The sequence below is a fragment of the Giraffa tippelskirchi genome, chromosome 12, assembly GCF_054371585.1.
Source record: "Giraffa tippelskirchi isolate mGirTip1 chromosome 12, T2T-mGirTip1v1.2.pri, whole genome shotgun sequence".
NCBI classification, from domain to species: Eukaryota; Metazoa; Chordata; class Mammalia; order Artiodactyla; family Giraffidae; genus Giraffa; species Giraffa tippelskirchi.
Genome location: NC_137286.1, coordinates 134,682,157 through 134,706,581, shown reverse-complemented (window position 1 = coordinate 134,706,581; position 24,425 = coordinate 134,682,157). Strand labels below are relative to the sequence as shown.

The following is a 24,425-nucleotide window of genomic DNA, read 5'->3' as shown; positions in this document are numbered from 1 at the left end:
CAGAGAGGGTGGGATGATATGAAAGAATAGTATTGAAACATATACACTGAAAGTGAAAGTGAAAGGCACTCAGTCATGTCTGACTCTTTGTGACCCCATGGACTGTCCATGGAATTCTCCAGGCCAGAATATTGGAATGGGTAGCCTTTCCCTTCCCCAGGGGATCTTCCCAACCCAGGTCTCCCGCATTGCAGGCGGATTCTTTACCAGCTGAGCCACAATAGAAGCCCACTACCACGTGTAAAATGGGTAGCCAGAGGAAGTCTGATGTATGATGCAGGGAACCCAAAGTCAGAGCTCTGTGGCAACCTAGATGAGCGGGATGGGGAAAGAGGTGGGAGGGAGGTTCATGAGGGAGGGGACATATGTATTCCTAATGCTGATTCATGTTGATTGTATGGCAATAACCATCACAGTATTGTAAATTAATTATCCTCTAATTAAAATAAATATATAAAAATAAAAAGTCTTCCTTCTCTTCCTCTATTTTGTCCTTCCTATTTACATATACTCATACAATAGACTTATGCTTAAAATTCTTCCCCTTCCTGCAGGTTATTTTGCAAGTTTCCAAAACCAAAGGCTCTGTTCATCAGCCTTCAAAAGAAGAAATAAAAACACACAAAGAAACTTTTATATATAAGCCATTTTTCAGATATTGAAATCTTATGCATGATGTATTTGTGCATGAACTGGTTTACCTATCCCCACCCAGGGGTTGAACCTGGGTCTCCTGCCTTGCAGGCAGATTCTTTACCATTTCCACGAGGGAAACTCCATTTTACCTCAGAGGTCCCCAAATAAGCTCCATGTCTTCATCCATATCTTGAACAACTGACATGGTCATGAACATTCATGATACTCACTGCATAATGAAAAATAAAACACACAGAGTGCATTGCAAATTCTGTTCCATAAAACTTCACCATATTTACTGCCTTAGAAAAATGTCCTAATTGAAATGAAAAAGAGTCAGGGAACTATATTTCTTTATTTTTACAGTACAGCGTAACCTCTGTGCCGCCTTTTCATATATCTGGTATACCAATAAAACTTTGTTAGATTCTGAGATTCTTTTCCTGATATACATTCTGAAATATGACGTCGATTGACTGTTACTGACATTCAATTATATGTGCCAGGTTTGGTGAGTTCTACCTAATCACTAAAGCCCATTGAAATACACAACCCAAGGGTTGGCCAGCCTCTGCTGGCACAGGAGCTGAGGGGCTGAAAGGTGCTCACGGGTTCTGGTGTTGTCCCTTAACATTCTGAGCAAGGATCCCTGTGGCTGTACCTGTGCTGAGTCAGAGGAGGGCTTTGTTTCTTTCAGCTGCTGTGTGCACGCCCCGGCTAGCTGAGGCTCATTTATCAGAAGCCGACTGCGATAGCTTACATGGGAACGCTACCCTTGGGAGTTTGAGCACAGAGGAACAATACAAGACTGCCAAAGAAACCCAGCCTCTAACTGTGTCTGCCGATGCTCAGCCACTTACAATAAAAACAAGCAACAATGCACCTATGTCCTTAAGAACCTTACCTCCTTTCAGTGTATTCAAAGGGTAATTTTAGAGACTATATGGAAATTTACACCAAAAAACACAGTTGGAAAAGAAAATGGCCATTTTGTCACTCCAGGGGCACCTCCTGAGGCCATATCTGTGGATGTCCGGAGTGCAGCCTGGGGGATCCCTGGAAGCCCAGTTCAGCACCAGCCCATTTATTTGTTGCCTCTCTTGTTTGATCTCTGTGCTGTGCGCTGTGCTTAGTTGCTCAGTCGTGTCCAACTCTTTGTGACCCCATGGACTGCAGCCTGCCAGGCTCCTCTGTCCATGGGGATTCTCCAGGCAAGAATACTGGAGTGGGTTGCCGTGCCCTCCTCCAGGGGATCTTCCCAACCCAGGGATCGAACCCAGGTCTCCTCTGTTACAGGCGGATTCTTGACCATCTGAGCCACCGGGGAAGCTATACTGCAAGAATGGATGCACCTTTGAGCCCATAATATTCTTCCCTTTATCAGATCTTGCACCAGCTCTTTGACATGAGGGCATTTTTGTACCAACACGGTTCTGGGAGACCTGGAAAGGGAGAATGTTGCTACAGAGAGCCCAGGTTCTGATGCTGGTTCCACATTTAACTGGAGCAGGAAAAGCCCAGAAATGAGGACCAACTGGTGGGGTGTCACCATTTGCCACTACCTTGTGCTGTGGTGTGGAAAGTGAGTGGCATCCGGGAAGAGTCAAGCATAGCTTCCCGATTTTATTACTCTCTATTTTGTAAGACTACATGCAGGGTCTAAATCATTGGCAGTTTTGCAGAATTATGTATCTTCTCATCTGCTATGGTCTGCTTGCTTGCATTCTCCCCAGATCTACCTGTTGAAAACCTGATGCCCAAAGTGATAGGATTAGACAGAGAGGCATTTGATCAAGAAGGCTCTGCGCTCGTGATTGGGACTACAGCCCTTATAAAGGAGGCCACACAGGGCTTCCCAGCCCCTCTGCCAGGTGAGGATATGACTAGAAGCCTTCCCAGAAGGGGTTCTGGTGGAGGATATCACTGTGGAGCTTGAGTGATGAGTGACCCAGCCAGCACAGCAGGCATGCCCGACCCAGGGCACTGCCGTCAATGGGCTCGGGATGGATGGAGCATGGAGAAATGTCAACTCCTGCTCAAGCTAGAGGGAACGTAAAATGGTGCAGCTCTATGGAAAACAGTATGGCAGCTCTTCAAAACAGTAAAAATAGAGCTACCATCTGATCCAGCAATTCCACTTCTGGGTATATATCCAAAAGAATTGAAAGCAAGGACTCAAACAGATATTTCTACACCTCTGTTGACAGCAGCGTTATTTACAACAGCCAGAAGTGGAAGCAGCCCAGGTGTCCATTGACAGATAAATGCATAAGCAAAAAGTGGTCTATACATAAAATAATTCAGCCTTACAAAGGAAGAACAGGAATTCCCTGGTTGTCCAGTGGTTAGGACTCCATGCTTTCACTGCCGAGGACAGGTTCAATCCCTGGTCAGGAACTAAGATCCAGTAAGCTCGGCAAACCACATGGCACAGCCAAAAAAAAAAATTCTGACACATGTTAACGTGCCAACAGGGGAAGACAGAGGATAAGATGGTTGGATGGCATCACTGACTCAATGGACATGAGTTTGAGCAAGCTCTGGGAGATGGTGAAGGACAGGGAAGCCTGGTGTGCTACAGCCCATGGCATCACAAAGAGATGGACACGACTGAGCAACTGAACAACAACAAAAACAACAACATGCCAACGTGGATGAATCTTAAAGACATCATGCTAAGTGAAATAAGCTGATCACAGAGGGACAAATATATAATTTCACTTATGTAAGGTAACTGAAATAGTCAAATTTGCAGACATAAAGTAGAATAGTGGTGGCTGGGACTGGGGGTGGGGAAGGGAGGTGTGGGGAATTATTGTTTATAAGTGTGGAGCTTTAGCTGAGGAAGGTGAAGATTTTTGTGGATGGATGGCAGTGATGGGTGCACAGCCCTGTGAATATACTTAATGCCACTGAACTGGACACTTAAAAAATGGAAGAAATGGTAAAATTCATGTTATATATGTTTTATGACTGTTTTTAAAAGTCTAACTTTTAAGTACCATTTTTCTAAAGTTCTTGAAAACTTTTCTAGTTTTCCTTTTTCCATTTTTCTGGACTGCAAAGTGGTATTATTCAAAACATACTGTGACTTTAAGTTTTAAATGGACTTGTAAATTCTTGAAGAATTTTGAGCTGGAGTTGTCTGTGGCATTAGGTACTCCAAAGAGATGGGACACTGAGACATAGTCAAAGGCACAGAGGCTGACCCAGGACACCTGAGATCTCTGGAATCCAGCAGTATGATTGTGGGCAACTAACTTAGCTACTATATATATGTACTATATACATATGTACATGTATATAATATGAAAAGTGAAAGTAGAAGTGTTAGTTGCTCAGTCATGTTCGACTCTTTGCAACTCCATGGACTGTAGCCCATCAGGCTCCTCTGTCCATGGAATTCTCTAGGTAAGAATCCTGGAGTAGGTTGCCATTTCCTTCTCCAAAGTATCTTCCTGACCCAGGGATTGAACCTGGGCCTCTTGCATTGCAGGCAGATTCTTTACCTACTGAATCACCAGGGAAGCCCATATATATAGTGTGTGTGTATATATATATATATACATATATATATATATATATATGTGTGTATATATATATATATGTATATACATACTAAGTACTGTATATATACATACATATATATGCTGTGTGTATATATATATATATATACACACAGTTGTATATATATATATATATATACACAGTACTATCCATATAATATATATGCACAGTACTATCCATATAATATAAAAGCCATTATATAAGGGATATAACTATATGTACATATCTATATATATAATATTTACCTTGTTCGTTTCATAAGCTGCCATATTAAGTGAAGTGATATGAAAATGCTTGACAAATATAATACACTGTGCAATTGCAGTGCATCCTTATGAAAATTAAGTTGTTAACATGGCTCCCTCAAATGCCGAACCTGTTTCTTAGGAGGGCTGACAGCAGCAGAATTCCGAGCTTTAAAGCCTGGATTTGTGGACAGAAGAGTGATTTGCTGTGGCTTCCCTCCAGCTGGAGGATGCGGGGCATGAAATGGCCTGGAACTCTTGGAGGACACACCGCTCGTTGGTTGTGCCAGTGAACAGAAGCTAAACTCTTTGACTTGGCTTCTCAACTCATTGACAGGAGCTGCCGACGCCATCCTTTCTTGGTAGAACCGGAGTCAGCAGACTCCAGGGCGGGAGGGAGAGAAGACCCACGAGCCAATCCTCAGGGCTGCCGAGCTGTCGACACAACATGCTTCTTTCCTCCTATCTGTAGCCACACTTCTTATCCCTTCCAGGAGGAGCACACAGTGTTCCGCTCCCCTAAGGCAGTCAGTCTTTGTGGGGTCTTCCCTCCTGAGCATCCCAGAGAAGGGAACCGGGCTTTTAGTTATGCCAGCTTGGACAGTTGCCAGTTCTCATCCCAGACAGATTTCCCACTTTCCCCAGGTGCTTGCCCAGCTGCATATACATCAAATATTTTACAGTTCTTTCAAACACAGCTGGACTGCTTTAGACATACCCTGCAATCAGACTAAGACAATACCCCCGATCTGCCAAGTCACTGTCTCTGACACATTTCTCATCACCACGCACCATTTCGCCCCTCTGCCAGCTGCTCGCATGTACCCACTCATGACTTCTTAGTTCCTTCGCTTAGTCAATCCACTCAGTGGCTGCTAAGAGTGACTGACCTATTTTCTAGATTTTTCTACTTTTCCTATTTTATACAGTCTACTGTATTTACCTCCTGGCCTCAGGGAGGATTTCCTTGGGGGACACAGTTATTTCTGTGAGCATCAGGTGCCTTAAAAGACAGCAGAGGCTCCCGGCAAAAGCTGTGTTTCCAATGGATCCAATTAATCCTTGTCTCCCAGCCGGCCTCTTGATGGCCTCCTTCTGGAAAGCATCTTAAGGAAAGGACACAGAGCTGGCTAAACACTAGCTGACAAAGAAGGGAACCAGGAAGCTGTTTTGCCAGCTTTAAAGGGAGAGAAAAAAGAGTCTAGCTATAACTGACTCAAGAAACCCTGAAGACTCTGAGACTGTGTGTGTTCTCTCCTGAGATCCACAGGCTTTGGGGACCTGCCTCAGACTGGGTTCCATCGCATTCCTCCTGCACCATCCCATCATCTTCCACATTCCCTTTTCCTTTTTAACTTCTGTGAGCTTAGAAAAAGGATCCCCGTGAAGAGGACACATTCCTCACGAAAGATACAGGTGATGTCATTCAACATGGTTACATCAGTTGGGTCATTTGTAGAGACACAAATGAGCCTAGAGTGAAGTTAAGTCAGAAAGAGAAAAACAAATATCGCATATTAATGCATATATGGGGAATCTAGAAAAAAATGGTACAGATGAAACTATTTCCAGGGCAGGAATGGAGACAGAGATGTAGAGAATGGATGTGTGGATGTGGGGAGGAGGTTGTGGGGGGGTAGGATGAACTGGGAAACTGGGATTGATCTAGATGCACGTGTGTGCCAAGTTGCTTCAATCGTGTCTGACTCTTTGTGACCCTGTGGACTGTAGCTCTCCAGGTTCTCCTGTCCATGGGATTCTCCAGGCAAGAATACTGGAGTGGGTTGCCATGCTCTCCTCCAGGGGATCTTCCCTACCCAGGGATTGAACCTGCATCTCCTATGTCTGCTGCATTGGCAGGCAGGTTCTTTACTGCTAGTACCACTTGGGAAGCCCTGTAGACAATGTCTGTATTAAGACCCTCAGATTGAAGCCCTAAACCTCAATGTGGTGGTATTGGGAGGTGGGGTCTTGGGGAGGTAATTAGGTGGTGAAGGTGAAGCCCCTATGATGGGATTAGCACCCTTATAAGAAGAGGAGGAGACCAGAGCCCTCTCTCTCTGCCATGTGAGGGCACAGCTCAGAAAAGCTGCTCAGAAGAGGGCTCTTATTAGAACCCAGCCTTGTTGACTTCTAGCCTCCAGACTAGGAGAAAATAAAATTTTGCTTAAGCTCTCCAGTCTATGGCATCATTGTCATAGCAGCCTGAGCTAGGACACTAATTAAATGCAGTACTGACCAAGGATTCAAAGCATCCATCCTTGGCCCCCAAGGGCATCTCATGAGATACCAGAGGTTTATGCAGACAGTATCCTGTCTTGAGAAGGCTGTGCTGCATTTCCAAGTCAAAATTCCCTCTTGATGCACTTGTCAAGCTTAAGCAATTTGTTGTTGAGATGACTTTAACCTGGCTCGGGCTCAGCTATCTTTAGTGCGTGATGTTCCAAATGAACCATGCGACCTGCCCAATCTGGTTGCTGTTGCCATTTGTAATAGAAGAAAAAGCCCAGTAAAGGAAACATCAAGGGTATCCTTGGAGGTGAAGAGAAAACAGCAAATCGTAACATGTTCCCCAAGGCTTGTGCATGAACTGAAAAAAGGGACTATCTTACATATTAATAGGAACTTAAAGGAGGCCTGCCGAGATGAAAGCCAGGACTGTGTGAATCTGAATATCAGATCAACGAGTCCTTAGCGAAAGTGTGTTCCACTTGGTGTCCGCTTTTCTTAGGTGCCAAAGCGGGCAACTCTGCCTTTGAGCCCTGCTACTCAAAATGCGATCCCTGGACCAGAAACCTCTGCTTCCCTGGGAAACATATTAAAAACATAGAATTCAGTTCCATCACAGACTTATTGAATCAGAATCTGCATTGTTTAACAAAACCCCCCAGATTTTAGCCTGTCTATTTGAGAGGTGCTGCTTTAGAGTTTACGAGCTATTCTCACAGACTTTATTGCATTGATCTTTAAAATTGTCCCAATAGGGTGGCAAGGGAAGGAGAAGCAGGGGAGGACCTTTCCTGACCACCTGGTCCTGTTGTCAGAATGGAGGTTTCCATGCTGACAGGGTCATGGGTATGCCCATAATTTCCCCCCATCAGAGGGCACACTCTTCTTTCTACCTCACCTTCTGTTTCCAGACTTGCTGGGCTACTGAACCACACTGAGATCTGCCAGAGATGGATGAAGGTGAGCGCAGGAATGAAGATGGGCCCATGTTCTAGGGGAGACACTGCTCATACATCCTTGACCATCATCGCAACACAGCTGCTCTTACCCTGTGGTTGCCATAGCAGCCGCATCTGTGTGTATCCTGTTTTGTGTCAAAGTCATCACGAATTTCAATAGGCGATATTCATTTTGTAATAGCTATTACAAAACAATACATACTGGGGGAAAACAATACATCCTGGGGGACACAGAGTGACATATACATTGTAGGAGTCATTTTGATTTTGGAAATGTTAACGTATGAAATAGACATGCTTCGGAATCAAGGAAGTATGGTAGAGAGCTTGGAGCAGCATTCAGAAAGCAATCAGGAGAAAAATGGGTGATGGCAGACAAGTCTGAACAAATACTTAGGATAAAAGGGCTGCAGAAACTGTGGCTAAAGGAATTGGATGGATAAAATATTGTACAAAGAGGAAGAAATATCTAGGTTACTGGCAGCCTCATCTCACAGGCCTGAGTTTTAAAACTTCAGACAATTTCTATCAATGCTAGTAAACATTGCTGTTCCACACTTGATAGATATTTTTGGAAATAAAAGTTCTGGTTCTTTTATTTCACAAGATGACAAGAATAACCTTTGTTTCTTTCTTTTTTTTTTTTTTACAGGCATTCCTAAACATTTCAGAAGGCCTTTCATTTGAAAGTCCATATTTCAAAAATAGGGAAAAAATACCTTGTCTGCATTACAAATAGATTTTTCAACTTACAAAATAGTTCAGCGGAATTTTTTCTTAGTGATAACTTCTCTCTTGCGTTCCTAGATCAATTAACATTTGGATGAGAAAAAAGCTTTAATTAAATTTAATCAAACAAGTCTGTATTGGTTATCTACTTACAATGTTATTAAATATAAAGTTATAATATTAAGATTTCGTTATAGTGGAAGAACTAAAAAGAAGAGAATTAAGAAAACCCTGTGAAATTATAACTTTTCATTGGAAGCACAATTTGAGTCACAAATATTTGCTGGTATTAACTTTTTAATAATACATTGGGTTAAAGTCTGGAATATTCCTGCAAATGATTTTATTGTATTAAATTTGATGATTTTCCTCACCTGCATAAAATCCTCTTATGGCTTCTCATGGACTCAGGATAAAATTCAAATCTGGTCCCTGAGTACTGAGTAGGTATATCTTGTGGCTATGTGGTCCTTTCCCATCCCACAGTCCAACTGGATGGTATTTAAAGTTCCAAAGTTCACTGTCCTGTCTCCAGTTGCTGTGCCTTTTCTTGTGCTGACAGACACCACTGCCATCACATAGTGCTTAAGTGACAGAGTCTTGCACAGCGCCTGGGCTGAGGGTGTGCTTAGTAAGATTGCTGATGGACTGAATGAATGAAAGAGCAAAGAATCTACTTCATTTGTTCTCCTAGCCCAGGGATGGCAATATATATCTGTCACTTGTTTTAGAGTCAGGGTATTGAAGTGAAACGGCTTCCCAGGTGGCTCAGTCGTACAGAATCTTCCTGCAATGCAGGAGACATGAGTTTGATCCCTAGGTTGGGAAGATACCCTGGAGAAGAAAATGGCAACCTGCTCCAGTATTCTTGCCTGGGAAATTCCATGGACAGAGGAACCTGGCAGTCTACAGTCCAGGGGGTCGCGAACAGTTGGACAGGACTTAGCAACGAAACACCAACAACAACCGAGGTGAAAACAATACTCTCTAGGGTTTGGGAGATGTCAGCTTTCACCTCACTTCATCAGCTGTCCTTAGACTAATGGTTTACCCTGTCTAGATTCCTAACTGCACAATGAGGAACTTGGCTGAACCATGCCAGGTTCTTCTCGCTCTAACTTCATGGTCTTTATCTTCTGCATTCATTTTCTTGATGGCATGTAGTCCCCTCCCCAGTCCTTGCAGCAAACCTTTCTTTATATTTCTTCTATAAGAATTTACAGGGACTTCCCTGGGGGTCCAGTGGTTAAGAATTCACTTTCCAATGCAGAGGATGCCGGTTTGATCCCCGGTCAGGAAACTAAGATCCCACATGCTGAGGGGCAGCTAAGCCCCCTTGCTGCAACCACTGAGCCTGTGTGCCCTAGAGCCCCCGCGCCACAACTAGAAAAGCCCACGTGCTGGAATGAAGACCCAGTGCAGCCAAAATAAAAGTAATAATAATAAAAAAGAAATTGCACAGGCACTAATATCCAGTTACCTGTGTAACTCTCCATGGGAATGCAGTTCAAACACAGCCTCCGTTTTAGCCAAGGCTAAAAGGTAAACACAGATGGGCAATGGAACAGCTTGAAAAATCAACCACTTTATTCATTAGGCCATCTGGTCATCCTTTACAGTGTCTTTCTGTGCAGTTATCACAAAAAGACACATTAGAAGCTGTTAATTCACAGTCAAATTTGCTGGCCCAAGGTCCCCTTCATAGAAGACCGAACACTGCTAAGTTACTAAGCATTTTTGAGGGGGAGCATTGTTGATACTGTGAATAGCCTTTGGTACCCTCATAATTTAAGACTGTCACATGGATATTTGGGGGGTAACTTGAAATGACTGCAGTTCTTTCAACAGCTGTCTTGTTTTTCTCTTGCTAATCTCTGTCTAGGGTAGCTAATAATATCATTACCAATAGAAGCTAAAAATGCAACTCAGCAGTGTAAGAAATTATACCCAATGAGCACCTCACTTGCACCCCTGCCTCCTGTAGCTTCATCTGAACTTAATATCCATGAATCTTCTTGTTCTCTTTTCATCACAGCTGTTTCATATGCTTGAAAACTCCCAGTAAGGCCCCAGAACAGACCCCTTCTTTTAGCTCTTTCACCTGCCTATTGATCCCCAAAGATTCCTTGAATCCAATTTACCAGCTGCTTTGCTCACCTGCATCCCTGCTGAGGCGGGCTTGGGCAGACTCCTCTCCTGGTGTCTGCCCTGCCTGCCAACTCCCAGCCAGTTCTCCGGTCCAACTTCTCCACCCTATGACAACTCAGGCCAAGCCCATTTCTGGGCGGAATAAAGAAAGTCAGAAACTCCATACCAAGTGGCAGTAGCCTTGGGCAGCAGAGTGGAGGAGGAGAACAGAGCCATCTCTCAGCAGGAGATTCCAATGAGACTTTCTAAGGCACCGGACTTACGAGAACGATTTCCTGGTTCTCTGTTATTTTCTTTTCCCCTTACCCTTCGAATGAAACTTCAGTATTTTCTTTTTCTCCCAGGGTGAAAAAAATTACAGTTGAATGTTCACTTCCTGTTTAACTTGTAATGGAAAAAAACCCCAGTAAGCTGTGCAAATTTAACTATGGATAAAAATAGCTCCGCTACCTTAAAGTCATTAAGAGAAACATAAAAAGTTCTTTGTGATCTCAAGATATCCGTAACCTGGCATCTGTCAGCATCCCTCCGTCCTCATCCGGGGGGAGGCATGCAGAACAAGGATTCCACGCTTAATGGCACCTTGAGAGTAAGCGCTCCCAGGTGCCCATCAAACCTGTCACTCTGAACAGCTGTCGCTAAGTGACGACTTGTCGCTCCACCCTCCGCTGGTTTTTGCATAAACAGGTCTGCAGCTTTGTGCCAGGAGAGCCTTCCAGGACTGGATGTGCAGTATCCCTTCCACAAGAACAGCAAGCTGCCCTCACCTGGCTTTGCTGTGTCCATTCCAACATTCCTCTTCGTTGGATGTGCCCGCCGTCACGCTCTCATCCTTGCAGATGGTGTAGGGCAATGCGGACCAGACCTTTTTAGAGAGCTTCAGTTTCTCTTTTATGTCTGTGACCTGATCAAGAAAGCAAGGAAAGAGAGTGAACATTCTCTCCAGGCATCGTCCGTTTCTACACCAGGACACAGTGCAGGGGAAGGTTAGAGAGTCTGTGATGGGATGAGCACAGATTCCCCATCAGCTTTAAGAGAGAACCCATCCTGTAGGACTTACTGCCCAGGGAAGCCTCACTTCCTCCTTCCTCCACTTCCCTCTAGCTGCTGGCAGAGGGTTCTCAGATAATTGATTCTTGGTTTTCCATTTTTTTCTGCCCTCCCATCCTTTGAATTAAAAACTTATGAGGCATCTCAACTGGCTTCGGGTCCCCCTCCAGTTGGGAGAAATAGGGGTTCCTTACTGCAAACACCCTCAATCTGATCTTCAGGATTCATTTGCCAGAATGTCAGATAAACACACCTAAAGGATGAAAAAAGAGATGCAATGTGTTCCCCAGAGGTCTACTTGTTTCCGCAAGAAATGAGTGTAGTCACTAATTCAGCCGCTGGTGACCCTTGCTCTTGACCAGGGGACAGGCCCACAGAGCACACTCTTGGACGATGAGCAGCTCCCTAAACCCACTTTAAAATCTCTAGCAGCAGAGAGAAGTCATTCCAAATACAAGTAAACGTAAAATCCACAGTCCTGTGGATGGATGGCTGGGAGGAGCTTGGTACCAGCCAGCATCTTTAGGGCTTTCAGGCTCAGCTCTGACTTTTCGTCTGCAGAAAGGGTAGGACAGGGATTCAGTACCATTTTGGCTCCGCGATGAGAATCAAGGTTCATGCAGTCACACCGTGATGTTCTACTCTGTCTATAAGAACATGGGGAAAATCTATGGATGGTAGAAACACCATTATAGGTCATTATAGGTCGAATTATGTCCTGTAATATTCATATGCTCAAGTCCTAACCCTCAGAACCTCAAGAATATGACCTTATTTGGATCTGGGATCTTTACAGAAATAAGGAAGTTAAAATGAGGTCATTAGGTTGGCACAAATCCAATAGCACTGGTGTCCTTATACAAAGCGGGGCTTTGACCACAGGGGTATGCACAGAAGCAAGACAACATGGAGAGATGTGGGAAGAAAACATTCATCTACAGGCCAAGGAGAGAAACCTGGAAAAAATCCTTTCCTTACAGCCCTCAGAAGCAACCAATCCTGTTGACACCTCGATTTTCGCCTTCTAGCCTCCAGAACTATGAGACTATACATTTCTGTGGTTTAAGCCACCCACAACTCATTGTGACAGCCTGGAAGACCTATCCAGCATCCTAGAAGGGAGGACCACTCACACGTGCAATCAGTGGCCTTCGGAAACAAAGTATTCTGTGTTTACTGTGGATGGAGTACAGATCTGAGAAAACACTTCAACGATCCGTTGTCAGGTTTAAGAGGAAACACAAAGAAAAGAGCAACAATTCATGCTGTCCCTAGTCATATTTCTCAGTAGTTCCAGAACTGTATGGTTTTTGGTCCTTGCTTATTCGTGATTCTGATGATGACGGATATTTCAGCCCTGGGAAATGTCTGTTCACCAGTCAGGTACTGAATGACCAGAATGTTGAACCTAAGACCTTGATACATATCCTTGAATGGTGTGATGTTATTTTTGTTTCAGAGCATGAAAAAAAATCTGCAAGTGATAAAATTCCAAAGAGTGGCTTATACTCAGCAAATCTCAGGGTAGCTTTAAAACTACTCTGATTTCCTCCACTGGTGCTGACTTTGGTCCATAGACTGCCCCCTTGGCCCTCTTTCCAGCCAATCTGACTGCCTAAAAATTGGTAGCCACTTAGTCGTGTCCGACTCTTTCCGACCCCATGGACTATAGCCCGCCAGCCTCCTCTGTCCATGGAATTCTCCAGGCAAGAATACTGGAGTGGGTAGCCATGCCCTCCTCCAGAAGATCTTCAAAATCCAGAGGTGAAACCTGGGTCTCCTCATTGCAGACAGATTTTTTACTGTCTGAACCACCAGGGAAGCCCCTCTGACTGGCTAAAGGGACTGCAGTGATGCTAGTCCTTTTCTGCTTACCATTCTTAACACAGATGTATATGCACATTGTCATGGGTTTTTTACATTTTTTTGTTTTAAATATGTGTAGCCATTTCTGTTCAGCCATAGGTGGATGGACACTCTCTGTTTAACAACTGTTCAAAAACCTTCAAATCCCTGAAACTCCAACTAAGAAATGTTGAAAGCATGACAGAAAAACCACCATTCTGCAGCCATCTCATAGTAATAACTGATCTCAGTGAGTATTATCAATAGATTCTGTTGTGGGTTGAATTGTGTCCACCCTAAAAGATGGATTCTGCTCACCAATACCTGTGAATGTGAACTTGACCTTATTTGGAAATAAAATCTTTATAGACGATCACGTTAAAACGGGGTCATTAGGGTGGGCCCTAATCCAAAATGACTTTGTTCTTATCAAAAAGGGAGATTTAGATACAGAGATACCCACAGGGAGGAAATCCTGTGGAGAGGAAGCAGAGATTGGGATAATGCTTCTATAAGCCAAGGAACACCGGCAATGGCCAGTGAGCCACCAGAAGCCAGGGGACAGGCCTGGGACAGACTCTCCCTCTTAGACTCGGAAAGGAACAGCCCTGCTGACACTAGAGTCTCAGACTTCCAGTCTCCAGACTGTGAAAAATTAAGTTTCTATTATTGCAAGCCACCCAGTTGGTGATTATGCAGTCCTAGCGCAAGTGCAAAGAATACTAGGTAAAAGTTTGATGGGGAACAGGATATTTACAGAATCCCAGAGCATCCCCTGGGCCTTCCCTAATGGCTCAGTGGTAAGGAATCTGCCTGCCAATGCAGGAGACATGGGTTCAATCCCCGGGTTGGGAAGATCCCCTGGAGAAGGAAATGGCAACCCACTCCAGTATTCTTGCCTGGGAAAACCCATGGACAGAGGAGCTTGGCTGGCTACAGTTGGTGGGGGTGTCACAAGAGTCGGACACAACTGAGTGACTAAAGAACAAGAACAACAACAACAACAACAACAAAGCATTTCCCACAGATTACTTATTATTACAAGAGGACAACTGGGCATCACTCTACAGGGCAGAAACCTGGCAGCCCCCAACTCAACCAAGTGATCAGTCATGGAACAACTTGGTACCGGGTACCTCCAGGTGTGATGGGACAGGAGAGAAGCATCACTTATGCAGCAAAAATTCACAACCTCAATCCAGTCATGAGGACACGCTAGACAAACCCCAACTAAGGGGTGTTTTACAAAACAGCTGGTCTGTATTCTTTAAAAATGTCCGTCATAAAAGATACAGAAAAGCTGAAGAGTTTGCCTAGGTTAAGTGGACTAAGAGACATGATGTCCAAATACAGTGGATGGCTCTGGATTGGACAATAGGTTGGAAAAATAATTGCCAAAAAGGATACGTTTAGTTGGCAAAATTTGCACACTGACTCTATATTAGATAGTAATATTGTATCAATGTTAAATTCCCTGAGTATGAACTCCTATTGTGACAACACAGGAGAATGTCAACTTCTTAGGAGATACACATTGGAGTATATAGAACTAAAGAGATACGATTCCCACAACTTACCCTAGAATGGTTCAGGAATAATAAATATAAAACATATAGAGGTATAGAGCAAAAGAGAGTGAGAAAGCAAATGTAAGAAATTTTTTTTTTTTTGGAAATTTAGTTTTTATTTATTTTTTGGAACTTCAATATTTACTTCTTATTTATTTATTTATTTTTTAAATAAATTTATTTATTTTAGTTGGGGGCTAATTACTTTACAATATTGTAGTAGTTTTTGCCATGCATTGACATGAATCAGCCATGGGTGTACATGTGTTCCCCATCCTGAACCTTCCACCTCCCTCCCCATCCCATCCCTCTGGGTCATCCCATTGCCCCAGCCCTGAGCGTTTGTCTCATGCATTGAACATGGAATGGTGTTCTGTTTCACATATGATAATATACATGTTTCAATGCTATTCTCTCAGAACGTCCCACCCTCACCTTTTCCCTCAGAGTCCATAAGATTGTTCTATGCATCTGCGTCTCTTATTCTGTCTTGCATATAGGGTTATTGTTACCATCTTTCAAATTCCATATATATGCATTAGTATACTGTATTGGTGTTTTTCTTTCTGGCTTACTTCACATTATACAGAGTGAAGTAAGCCAGAAAGAAACTTTTAATAATTGTTGAATCTAGAAGGAGATATACTTTTTTTTCAAAAATTGCAATTTTTCAGTAAGTTTGAATTAAAAAAAAAATGTCAAAAATAAAATCCCTCACATGTGATTTGTTCAGCAGAGTGCCATTCTGATGTCCCTAACCTCTAACCTGGACTATTCCCTTAGGCCACTTATCCTCACTGTTCTCAAATGCAAACCCCGGAGGGAGAAACATGTATTAAATATTCATTGCTAGTTCAGAAAATGGCTACCAGCTTCAGGAAGGAAATATTGTAGGCTCTATTCCATCCCACAATAGATACACCAAGAATGAGCCTTCTCTTTTCTGCTTATTTCATACAGAAACCCCACCTTTAAGCTGTGGGAGTCTGAACCAATTATATACATTTTCCGACACAGGGAAAGAAGAAAATTGCATGACATCCCACAGATATCTCCTTTTTCGATATTTGCCAAATTTAAGTGTATATTATGCTGCTTTTTCTTTTAATCAAAATCAAGCATTGTATCTTTCATGGTTTATTTTCAACGCCACCCCCCTCCCCTTACCCCCATGAGACTTCGATGGAACTTTCTGTGTTCCAAGAGGGCCCCCATTCATGATTCTGAGTACTGATCGCTCCAATCCTTTATAATTGGCTTATCTTTCTGATTCTAAGTCCACTTGCTTCTTGAAGGCAGGGACAGGGTTCTAATTTGTCTTTATTCTCAGTGCTTAGATGGGGTCGGGTGACCAATCATCCCATTTTGCCCAGGACTTAGGGGGATCCCTAATTTTTAGTGAAAAAACTGAAAAGTCCTGCCTGGGCAAACTGAGATGAGTTAGACACACAGGTTTCAGCATACAGTACGTGTTCAATAAATGCTGGTTGAGAAAATCACTTATGCAGCAAAACTTCAGACTTCCAGCCTCCAGACTGTGAAAAATTAAGTTTCTATTATTGTAAGCCACTCAGTTGGTGATTATGCAGTCCTAGCAAACTAACATAAGTGCAAAGACTTGTACAGGGTCACAGACCTTATAGTTAACAGAAAATAGCTGAGGGCCACACCATGTGGGCTCTTATCTCAAAAGGGCCAGGAGGCTCTGAGGGTCCCCCCAGGACTTGTATTAATATCTGCCTTAGTGAGGAGTGTGGGTCTCTTCTGGCCATTCACACAGCACATTTTCTAATCAGGTCGTGTTCACTCTGGCATTTCAGAAGCCAGGCATTTTCATTGTGCAATCGAAGGTGATAACGGCAAAGAAGCAGTAAGAGATGCAAAAGCTGTTTTAACATTCTGCATGAAAACACCATCCAATTCACCTCCAGACGGGAGTGGTGAGGCAGACAGCTGAAAAAAATGGACACTATTAGCCACCAGAGAGGAATATGCCTTTGATTCTAAAGAATAGCTGGATGATTGCCCTCAGTTTTTTAGTATTAAGAAAATCTTTCAGTTCTCACAAAGTTTAGAAATATTTTTTCATTTTCCTGGTGGCTCAGACAGTAAAGAATCTGCCTGCAATGGGGGAAACCTGGGTTTGATCCCTGGGTCAGGAAGATCTCCTGGAGAAGGGAATGGTAACCCACTCCAATATTCTTGCCTGGAGAATTCAATGGACAGAGGAGACTGGCAGACTACAGCCCACGGGGTAGCAAAGTGTCACACACAACTGAGCGACTAACACTTTCAACACTTTTCTTTTTGAATAATCATGTAATTTTTCTGTAGCTCTAGATCTGAGTTTTTATTGTGTGCTAAGCTTCGTGTTAGCAAGTATTCTTGGTGGAAATATATCACTAACAATAAGAGTGAGGTCTAATTCATTAATAACACAAACTTGGTGGAAACAAAGACCTGGGATCAAATGAGAATTTCTAATTTCTTTTCCCTGCTTCCCAAATGAACTCTCTCTAATACCTGCAAATTATATTTACCACTTATCCAGTGTTACATTAGGAATACTATATTAAATGTTAGAAGTATCTGTGTACTAAATATTTTTCATCTATGCTATTAATAGATTGTGAAAGTTAAACAACAATTTCTGTTATGCCATAGGAATCTGATCCAAACAGACACTACTGGGATCCACTGGGAGAATGTGAGCCTTCTGATAGAACTTACCTGGATTTGATTCTGATTTCTGACTCAGTTTCAGTGACTGGCTGCGGTAAAGGCAGGCACTCAGTTTAAAGCCTGTGAGGGGCCCTGAATACTTAGCTATAGAAACACAGTGGTATCATTTTCATACCCACCCTACAGAGCTGCACAGTTACACAAAAGAGAGAGGCTCTCAACAGGGTGGAGGGGCTGCTGAAATCAAAGGGATCAGCAAAAACAAAGAGCAGAAAGAAGGGTTGTCCAAGTACTGTTGTCTGATAACTTCATTTAATAGGTAATTTTGCCCCAGATATTTAACTTGAATCTTGTTGGGGTTCTGACTTAACAGCTTCCAGTTTACAGGAAATATTAGGGATAGAAGTATAAACTAAGTAACACCATAAATAAATGATCAGACATATCCAGTGTGTGTGATATTATATAAAACAGCTGGCTTTGACTTTTCAAAAGAAGAGGGAAAACAATAAAGGGAGATTTTTGTAAATGAAAAAAAAAAACAACCCTCTAAAAGCATATCAACCAAATGCTATGTAAAGACATTAACAGAATCTTGGATCTGGAGATGGGTACCAAGGGGTAAGAGAGCTTTGAGATAATTGGGGAATTTTGAATATGGAATAGATAGTGGATGATATTATTGAATTTCTGTTACTATTCTTAAATGTAATACTGACATTGTGGTTGTGTAGGAGACTGTCCTTGCTTTTAGAAGATTCACAAGGAGGTATTCAGAGATAGGTGTTAATTTGTCTTAGACTTGAAAACAGCAAAAAAGCCAACCATGATTGAATCTACACAAAGAACATATAGATGTAAATTTTATTATTTTTGCAACCATTTTAGTGTCATTCGAAAAAGTTAACAATAGCAGAACGTTAGGAAAAGAAATAAGACTTTACTGTCAGGACACAGGGTGTTTAAGAGCCTTGCTATATTCAGCCTAGGGCAGTAATTGACTCAAAACAATTGGAGGCTAACTGGGAGCTTTCTTAGAGTTAAGCATTTACATTTAGTCTTCACAACTCTGTGCTGAAATATTACTCCATGCTTGCAACTAGGAAAAGGGAGTTTAGAGAGGTGAAAAAATTGGCTACACATCTAGTCAGTGAAAGTGAAAGTGAAGTTCGCTCAATCATATCTGACTCTGTGATCCCCTGGACTATACAGTCTATGGAATTCTCCGGGCCAGAATATTGGAGTGGGTAGCCTTTCCCTTCTCCAGGGGATCTTCCCAACCTATGGATCGAACCTAGGTCTCCTGCATTATGTGCAGATTCTTTTCCAGCTGAGCCACAAGGGAAGCCCATCTAGTCAATGGTGGAGAGGAAATTCAAATTCAAACATAGACTTTAGAATTGTTACTTTTAACGACTCAGCTTGATAAGGGTGTTGCCTACAGCCATGGTCTACAGCTGTGTTTGTTGGGGGTTGGTGATGGGGTGTTGTGTACATTCTTAGGGGTGGGCAAGATGACACAATGTGATTCAAGCCAAAAACATTAGAACTTCTATTTCTATTTTTAAATATACAAATATAAGGGGAGTTAAGCCTTTCTAGTATTTCATCTATCTACAGATTGACATGCCTTCAATCAGTTCATATAGCATTGGCAGTTTCTCAATTATCCTGTAGAAAGAGTGAGATTTCTACATTGGGAAAAGGCTTGGAATGGATCTTCCTCTCCCGTCGTTAGCTTGCTCCTAGGGTACTGAAATCTATCACAGTTCTTATGTGCTGGTTAAATGCATCTATAGATTAGATGATGCAGTTTTAACTAACTCATTAAATGGACCAGTGACTTAAAATGACTTTTGCAAAGAAACTTTGGATTTCTTTCTTCTCAAACAGGGCAAGCACAAGGAAACAACAATGAAATGGCAGGCACGACATAGCCCTCACATCAGCAACTTTACAAACTACAAATAATAAAGCTGCATTTTCTCTCACTTTTCAAAAGTTTATATTTTTTTGCATAAGTTTCACAAGGTACAGAATATACTAGTGTAGCAGTGTTATATATAATTTATGCGTAAGTAGTTATAAATATCCTGGGTATCTATGATTCTGAATTTTTGCTGATAGAGATGTGAGAGTCAAAAAAAAAAAAAAAAAATTGGAGCTTGCTAGTCTGTAGCCCAGGGACTGACACAACATACTTTGAATCCCTGACTTAGCAAGCAAAAACATTCAGTGAGGCGACCATTTATACAGAGTGAAGTAAGCCAGAAAGAAAAACACCAATACAGTATACTAATGCATATATACGGAATTTGAAAGATGGTAACGATAACCCTATACGCGAGACAGAATAAGAGACACAGATGCATAGAACAGTCTTATGGACTCTGAGGGAGAAGGTGAGGGTGGGACGTTCTGGAAGAATAGCATTGAAACATGTATATTAGCATATGTGAAACAGAACACCATTCCAGGTTCAATGCATGAGACAAATGCTCAGGGCTGGGGCAATGGGATGACCTAGAGGGATGGGATGGGGAGGGAGGTGGAAGGGGGGTTCAGGATGGGGAACACATGTAAACCCATGGCTGATTCATGTCAACGTATGGCAAAAACCACTACAATATTGTAAAGTAATTAGCCCCCAACTAAAATAAATAAATGTATTAAAAAAAAAAACCATTCAGTGAAATCTGTTTAATGAGATAGGGAGAGAGATCCTGCATAAGTCATCAGCGTTTCTGTGCTCAGTTGTATCAGACTCTTTGTGACCCCATGGACTGTAGCCTGCCAGGGTCCTCTCTCCATGGGATTTCCCAAGCAAGAATACTGGAATGGGTTGCCATTTCCTACTCCAGGGGATCTTCCTAACCCACGGATCGAACCTGCGTCTCTTGTGTCTTCTGCATCGGCAGGCGAATTCTTTACCTCTAGTGCCACCGGGAAGACCCTTCCACCAGCCTTCATGAAATAGGGAAGTGTATTTATTATAATTTAGAAAAAGTTCCAATACATTGATTAAACAAGAAAAATGGCTTTTGTTGCTAGCATTCAACCATTAAACATTTCATATATGCTTTCTGTTAAGTTAGGATTTCTGCTACCCACTGGGGATACAAACATAGCTGGTACAGAGTCACTGTTCTTGAAGGGTACTAGCTTCCCTGGCTAGAGGCCAGTGAACAGACACAGAACAAGTAGGACAGTCACGGGTAAGCAAAGGGCTCTGGGGGCACTGACATCAATTTGTCTGGAAGTTTCGTTCCCAACCAAATAAAACTTTGCTGACATTTGCTTTCGGGTAGCTGCTGAACTCGGCCATAGGGACGATTAGGAAGCTGGATAATTAGTCATTGCTATCCGGAGGGAAAAAAAGCACAAAATGCATGATGTCCTCCTACATTTTTGCTCCAATGATGGGCTGGTTGATCCACGCACAAGTCATTGTTTTTCACCACCATTCTGGTCTTTAGCTCCTCATTTTGCTGAGGAGCATCTGTGCTTTCCTGACTCCAGGAGACTTAGTAAACAGCACTGTGTATGTCCTGAGTGCTCAAGAAATTTTCGTTGAATGAATAAATATATAGCAGCATTGCCAGTTATCTGCCAAGGGAAGTAAGATTTCAAAATTGGTCCATTATCTGCCCTGGTGGCTCAGTGGTAAAGAATCTGCCTGCCAAGGCAGAAGACATGTGTTTGATCCCTGTGTCTGGAAGATCCCCTGCAGGAGGAAATGGCAACCCATTCCAGTGTTCTTGCATGGAAATCCCCATGGACAGAGGAGCCTGGAAGGCTACAGTGCATGGGGTTGCAGAGTCAGACATCACTTAACGACTAAACCACCGTCAGCAACTGCCTGCTGGATTTTCCTTTGGAGAGAAAGGAAGACATGGGTACATTCAGTCAAGCTTTCTGAAGAAAGTGCTTTCTCCTGACCTGATCACCCTCGAGGGACAGGGGGATCTGAGATGATTCCTCCAGTCCTCTAAGTGGGATTCTAGTCTCCTGCCATCTTGAATATCATTGCAGGTGTAATTCATGCAGGTAAGATGGAAAAGACTTGGAGATCTCAGAGGCAGTCTGGGCATGGGGAAAATCCATGAGAATTTAACTAAAACAACGCAAGGAGTCCCATCTTAAACAGTGCTTGCAATCCTTATCAAGACATACCACGTCCAGTATTTTGCCTTTGATTTTCTAAGCGAGTGACCTGTCAGATGTTGATGGAGAGCGCTTTTGAACTTTGTTATTACCTTTGGTCCTATGCGGATTCTTCAATGGGGCGTATGTGATGTTTTCCAAGAGACTTTGCCCATGGCTCTCTATCTATTTCCTGAGGCCCATCTGCCCTGGGCTTTTTCTGTCCTCTGGATCTTGCATATGAAGTATGAGACATGAACTGTCAGAAGACCCCCTGCTATCCCCTCTCAATCATGCCAGGACCAGAATGCACTTCGCTGGATACCTGTTGTGTGTACCTGGCCGATGCCCTATCTGCTCATGACTTCAGAGCGACTGCTATGTGTCTAAGTCATCTGTATGGGAACATAATATAACTGAATGTAAATAATATATACCATATCTTTAGAAAAAGGATGGTTAATATTTAAAGGGCTATACACTAAATAATACATGTTGAGGGGGGGAAGAAAACAATTTGAATATTTTATAGGCTGAAGGTCATCTGTTAGCTTTGGAAAATAATCTGTTTAAAGAGACAAAGGGAGCCTCATTTTTGCCTCATGAACAAGGCCACTTTGGTCAAGTTAAGGGAAATTCACGATACATGATATCACTTTTGCAACCTGAGAGCTTAATAATCTGATTTCAGAGATGGTGACCTCATCCAGCTCTACCCTAGAGAAGAATGCTCTTTTCTTAGAGCACCAAGTCATTCAATTCACATTGTCAGCCTGCATTGGAATTCAGGCCGTGCTCACCTCCAGTGCTCAAACACCGGTCTGAGTGCACGTGTTCACGACTGCAGGAAGTCCCCTATCTTAAAAGTTGTGAACTTTCAAAAGATGTGAACACGCATCTGGTTCTAACAAGGAACCAGAACCTGTGCCATAAACGTCAGGTGTGAATGAAATCGCCTGCCCTCCATCTCCTATCGCTAAAGATCCTTCAGCTCTACCATCTCCCACCTCCTCACCCTCCTCCAGCCAGTAACGTTTCTTACCTGTTCAGTCAATGCCAACCCCTGTATGCCAGCTGTTGTACTGTATTACTGTACTTTTCAAGGTACAGTATTGCAAGATTTAAAATGGTTTTTTTTTTTGTTTGTTTGCTTTTTAAATGTATTAGGTAACTCTAGTGGTAAAGAACATGCTTGCCAATGCAGGAAACATAAGAGATGTGGGTTTGATCCCTGGGTTGGAAAGATCCCCTGGAGGAGGGCATGGCATCCCACTCCAGTATTCTTGCCTGGAGAATCCCATGGACAGAGGAGCCTGGCTGGTTACAGTCCATGGGGTTGCAAAGAGTCATACGCGACTGAGGTGACTTAGCATGTATGCATGTGTGAAAAGTGTTATAAACCTATTATAGTACAGTACTATATAGCCGATTGTGTTAGTTGGGTACGTGTGTGTGTGCTAAGTTGCTTCAGTTATGTCCAACTTTGCGACCCTATGGACTGTTGCCCGCCAGGCTCCTCTGTCCATGGGATTCTCCAGGCAAGAATACTGGGGCGGGTTGCCGTGCCCGCCTCAGGTGGGACTTCAGCTAACTTCCTTGGACTTACAAACAAATTAGACATATGAACTAGCTCTTGGAACAGAACTCGTTCACATTCAGGGGACTTACGGTTCTCACTTGACAACACATCCAGACAGCCTGGAATAGAGTATTGAAAGCTCTGATGTCTCAGAGCAAATGCTAATTTTTTAAATGTGGTCAAATATCCATGAATACAATCTTCCTAACATTCTTGAGAAAGTGAGGGTTATTGATGCCTTTTAGGTCAATCCAGAGGCTAAAGACACAGGATAGGCTTAATATACTTGCTTGATTTATGTTGAAGCTTGAACTCAAGTCCAGTCTTTTGATACAGCTCTTAGTATTCTATTCACTAGAACATCAGTTTTCCATTTATTCTGATTCTGTGAAACTCTTTGGTGTTATTTTTCAGATCTCAGATTGTCCTTGTCTATGGTGTAGTGTGGGCTTCCCTGGAGGCTCAGTGGTAAAAATCTGCCTGCCAATGTAGGAGATGCAGGATCAGTCGCTGGGTCGGGAAGATCCCCTGGAGAAGGAAATGACAACCCACTTCAGCATTTTCCCTGGGAAATCCTGTGGACAGAGGAGCCTGACTGGCTACTGTCCATGGGGTCATAAAGAGTTAGTGACTAAACAATGACAACATAGTGTAGTGTTTCAGTAGGCTCTGGAATGCTTGGAAAAATCACTCGTTACACGTGTTCTTTCTGGAAGCTTCTAAATAGGTCTTGGGGATGACAGCAAGGTCCTGTTAGATGCGGTTTATCAGCGAACCCAAAGCAGATTTTGGCCACACAACACTGTCACCCAGCTCTCTGCTGAGGACTTGAGTCACAAGACAATCTAAAACCAGTCTTGTGTTCTGGGCTTTCTCAGGCATCCCCAGGGAATTCCGCAACACATTCCTAGCCATTACCACATGACATATCCTCGATCCTGTGGAATGGTACTTTTCACATTACTTGCCAAGGAGACAAACACACGTGCGTTTTGTAGGAAAAAATAGGATGGATGAAAACACTGGTAGGAAGTGATAGACTCAT

General features: G+C 42.8%; 1 protein-coding gene across 1 annotated transcript in view; it reads right to left on the bottom strand.

The window, feature by feature from the left end:
- The window catches only part of GPC6 (glypican 6), a 1,192,537-nt gene that overhangs the window by 10,541 nt on the left and 1,157,571 nt on the right, over positions 1-24,425 (bottom strand). Inside the window, exon 7 of the mRNA XM_081547247.1 lies at positions 11,281-11,417. Within this exon, the coding sequence (XP_081403373.1) occupies positions 11,281-11,417 (137 nt within the window). The remainder of the gene's footprint in view (positions 1-11,280; positions 11,418-24,425) is intronic.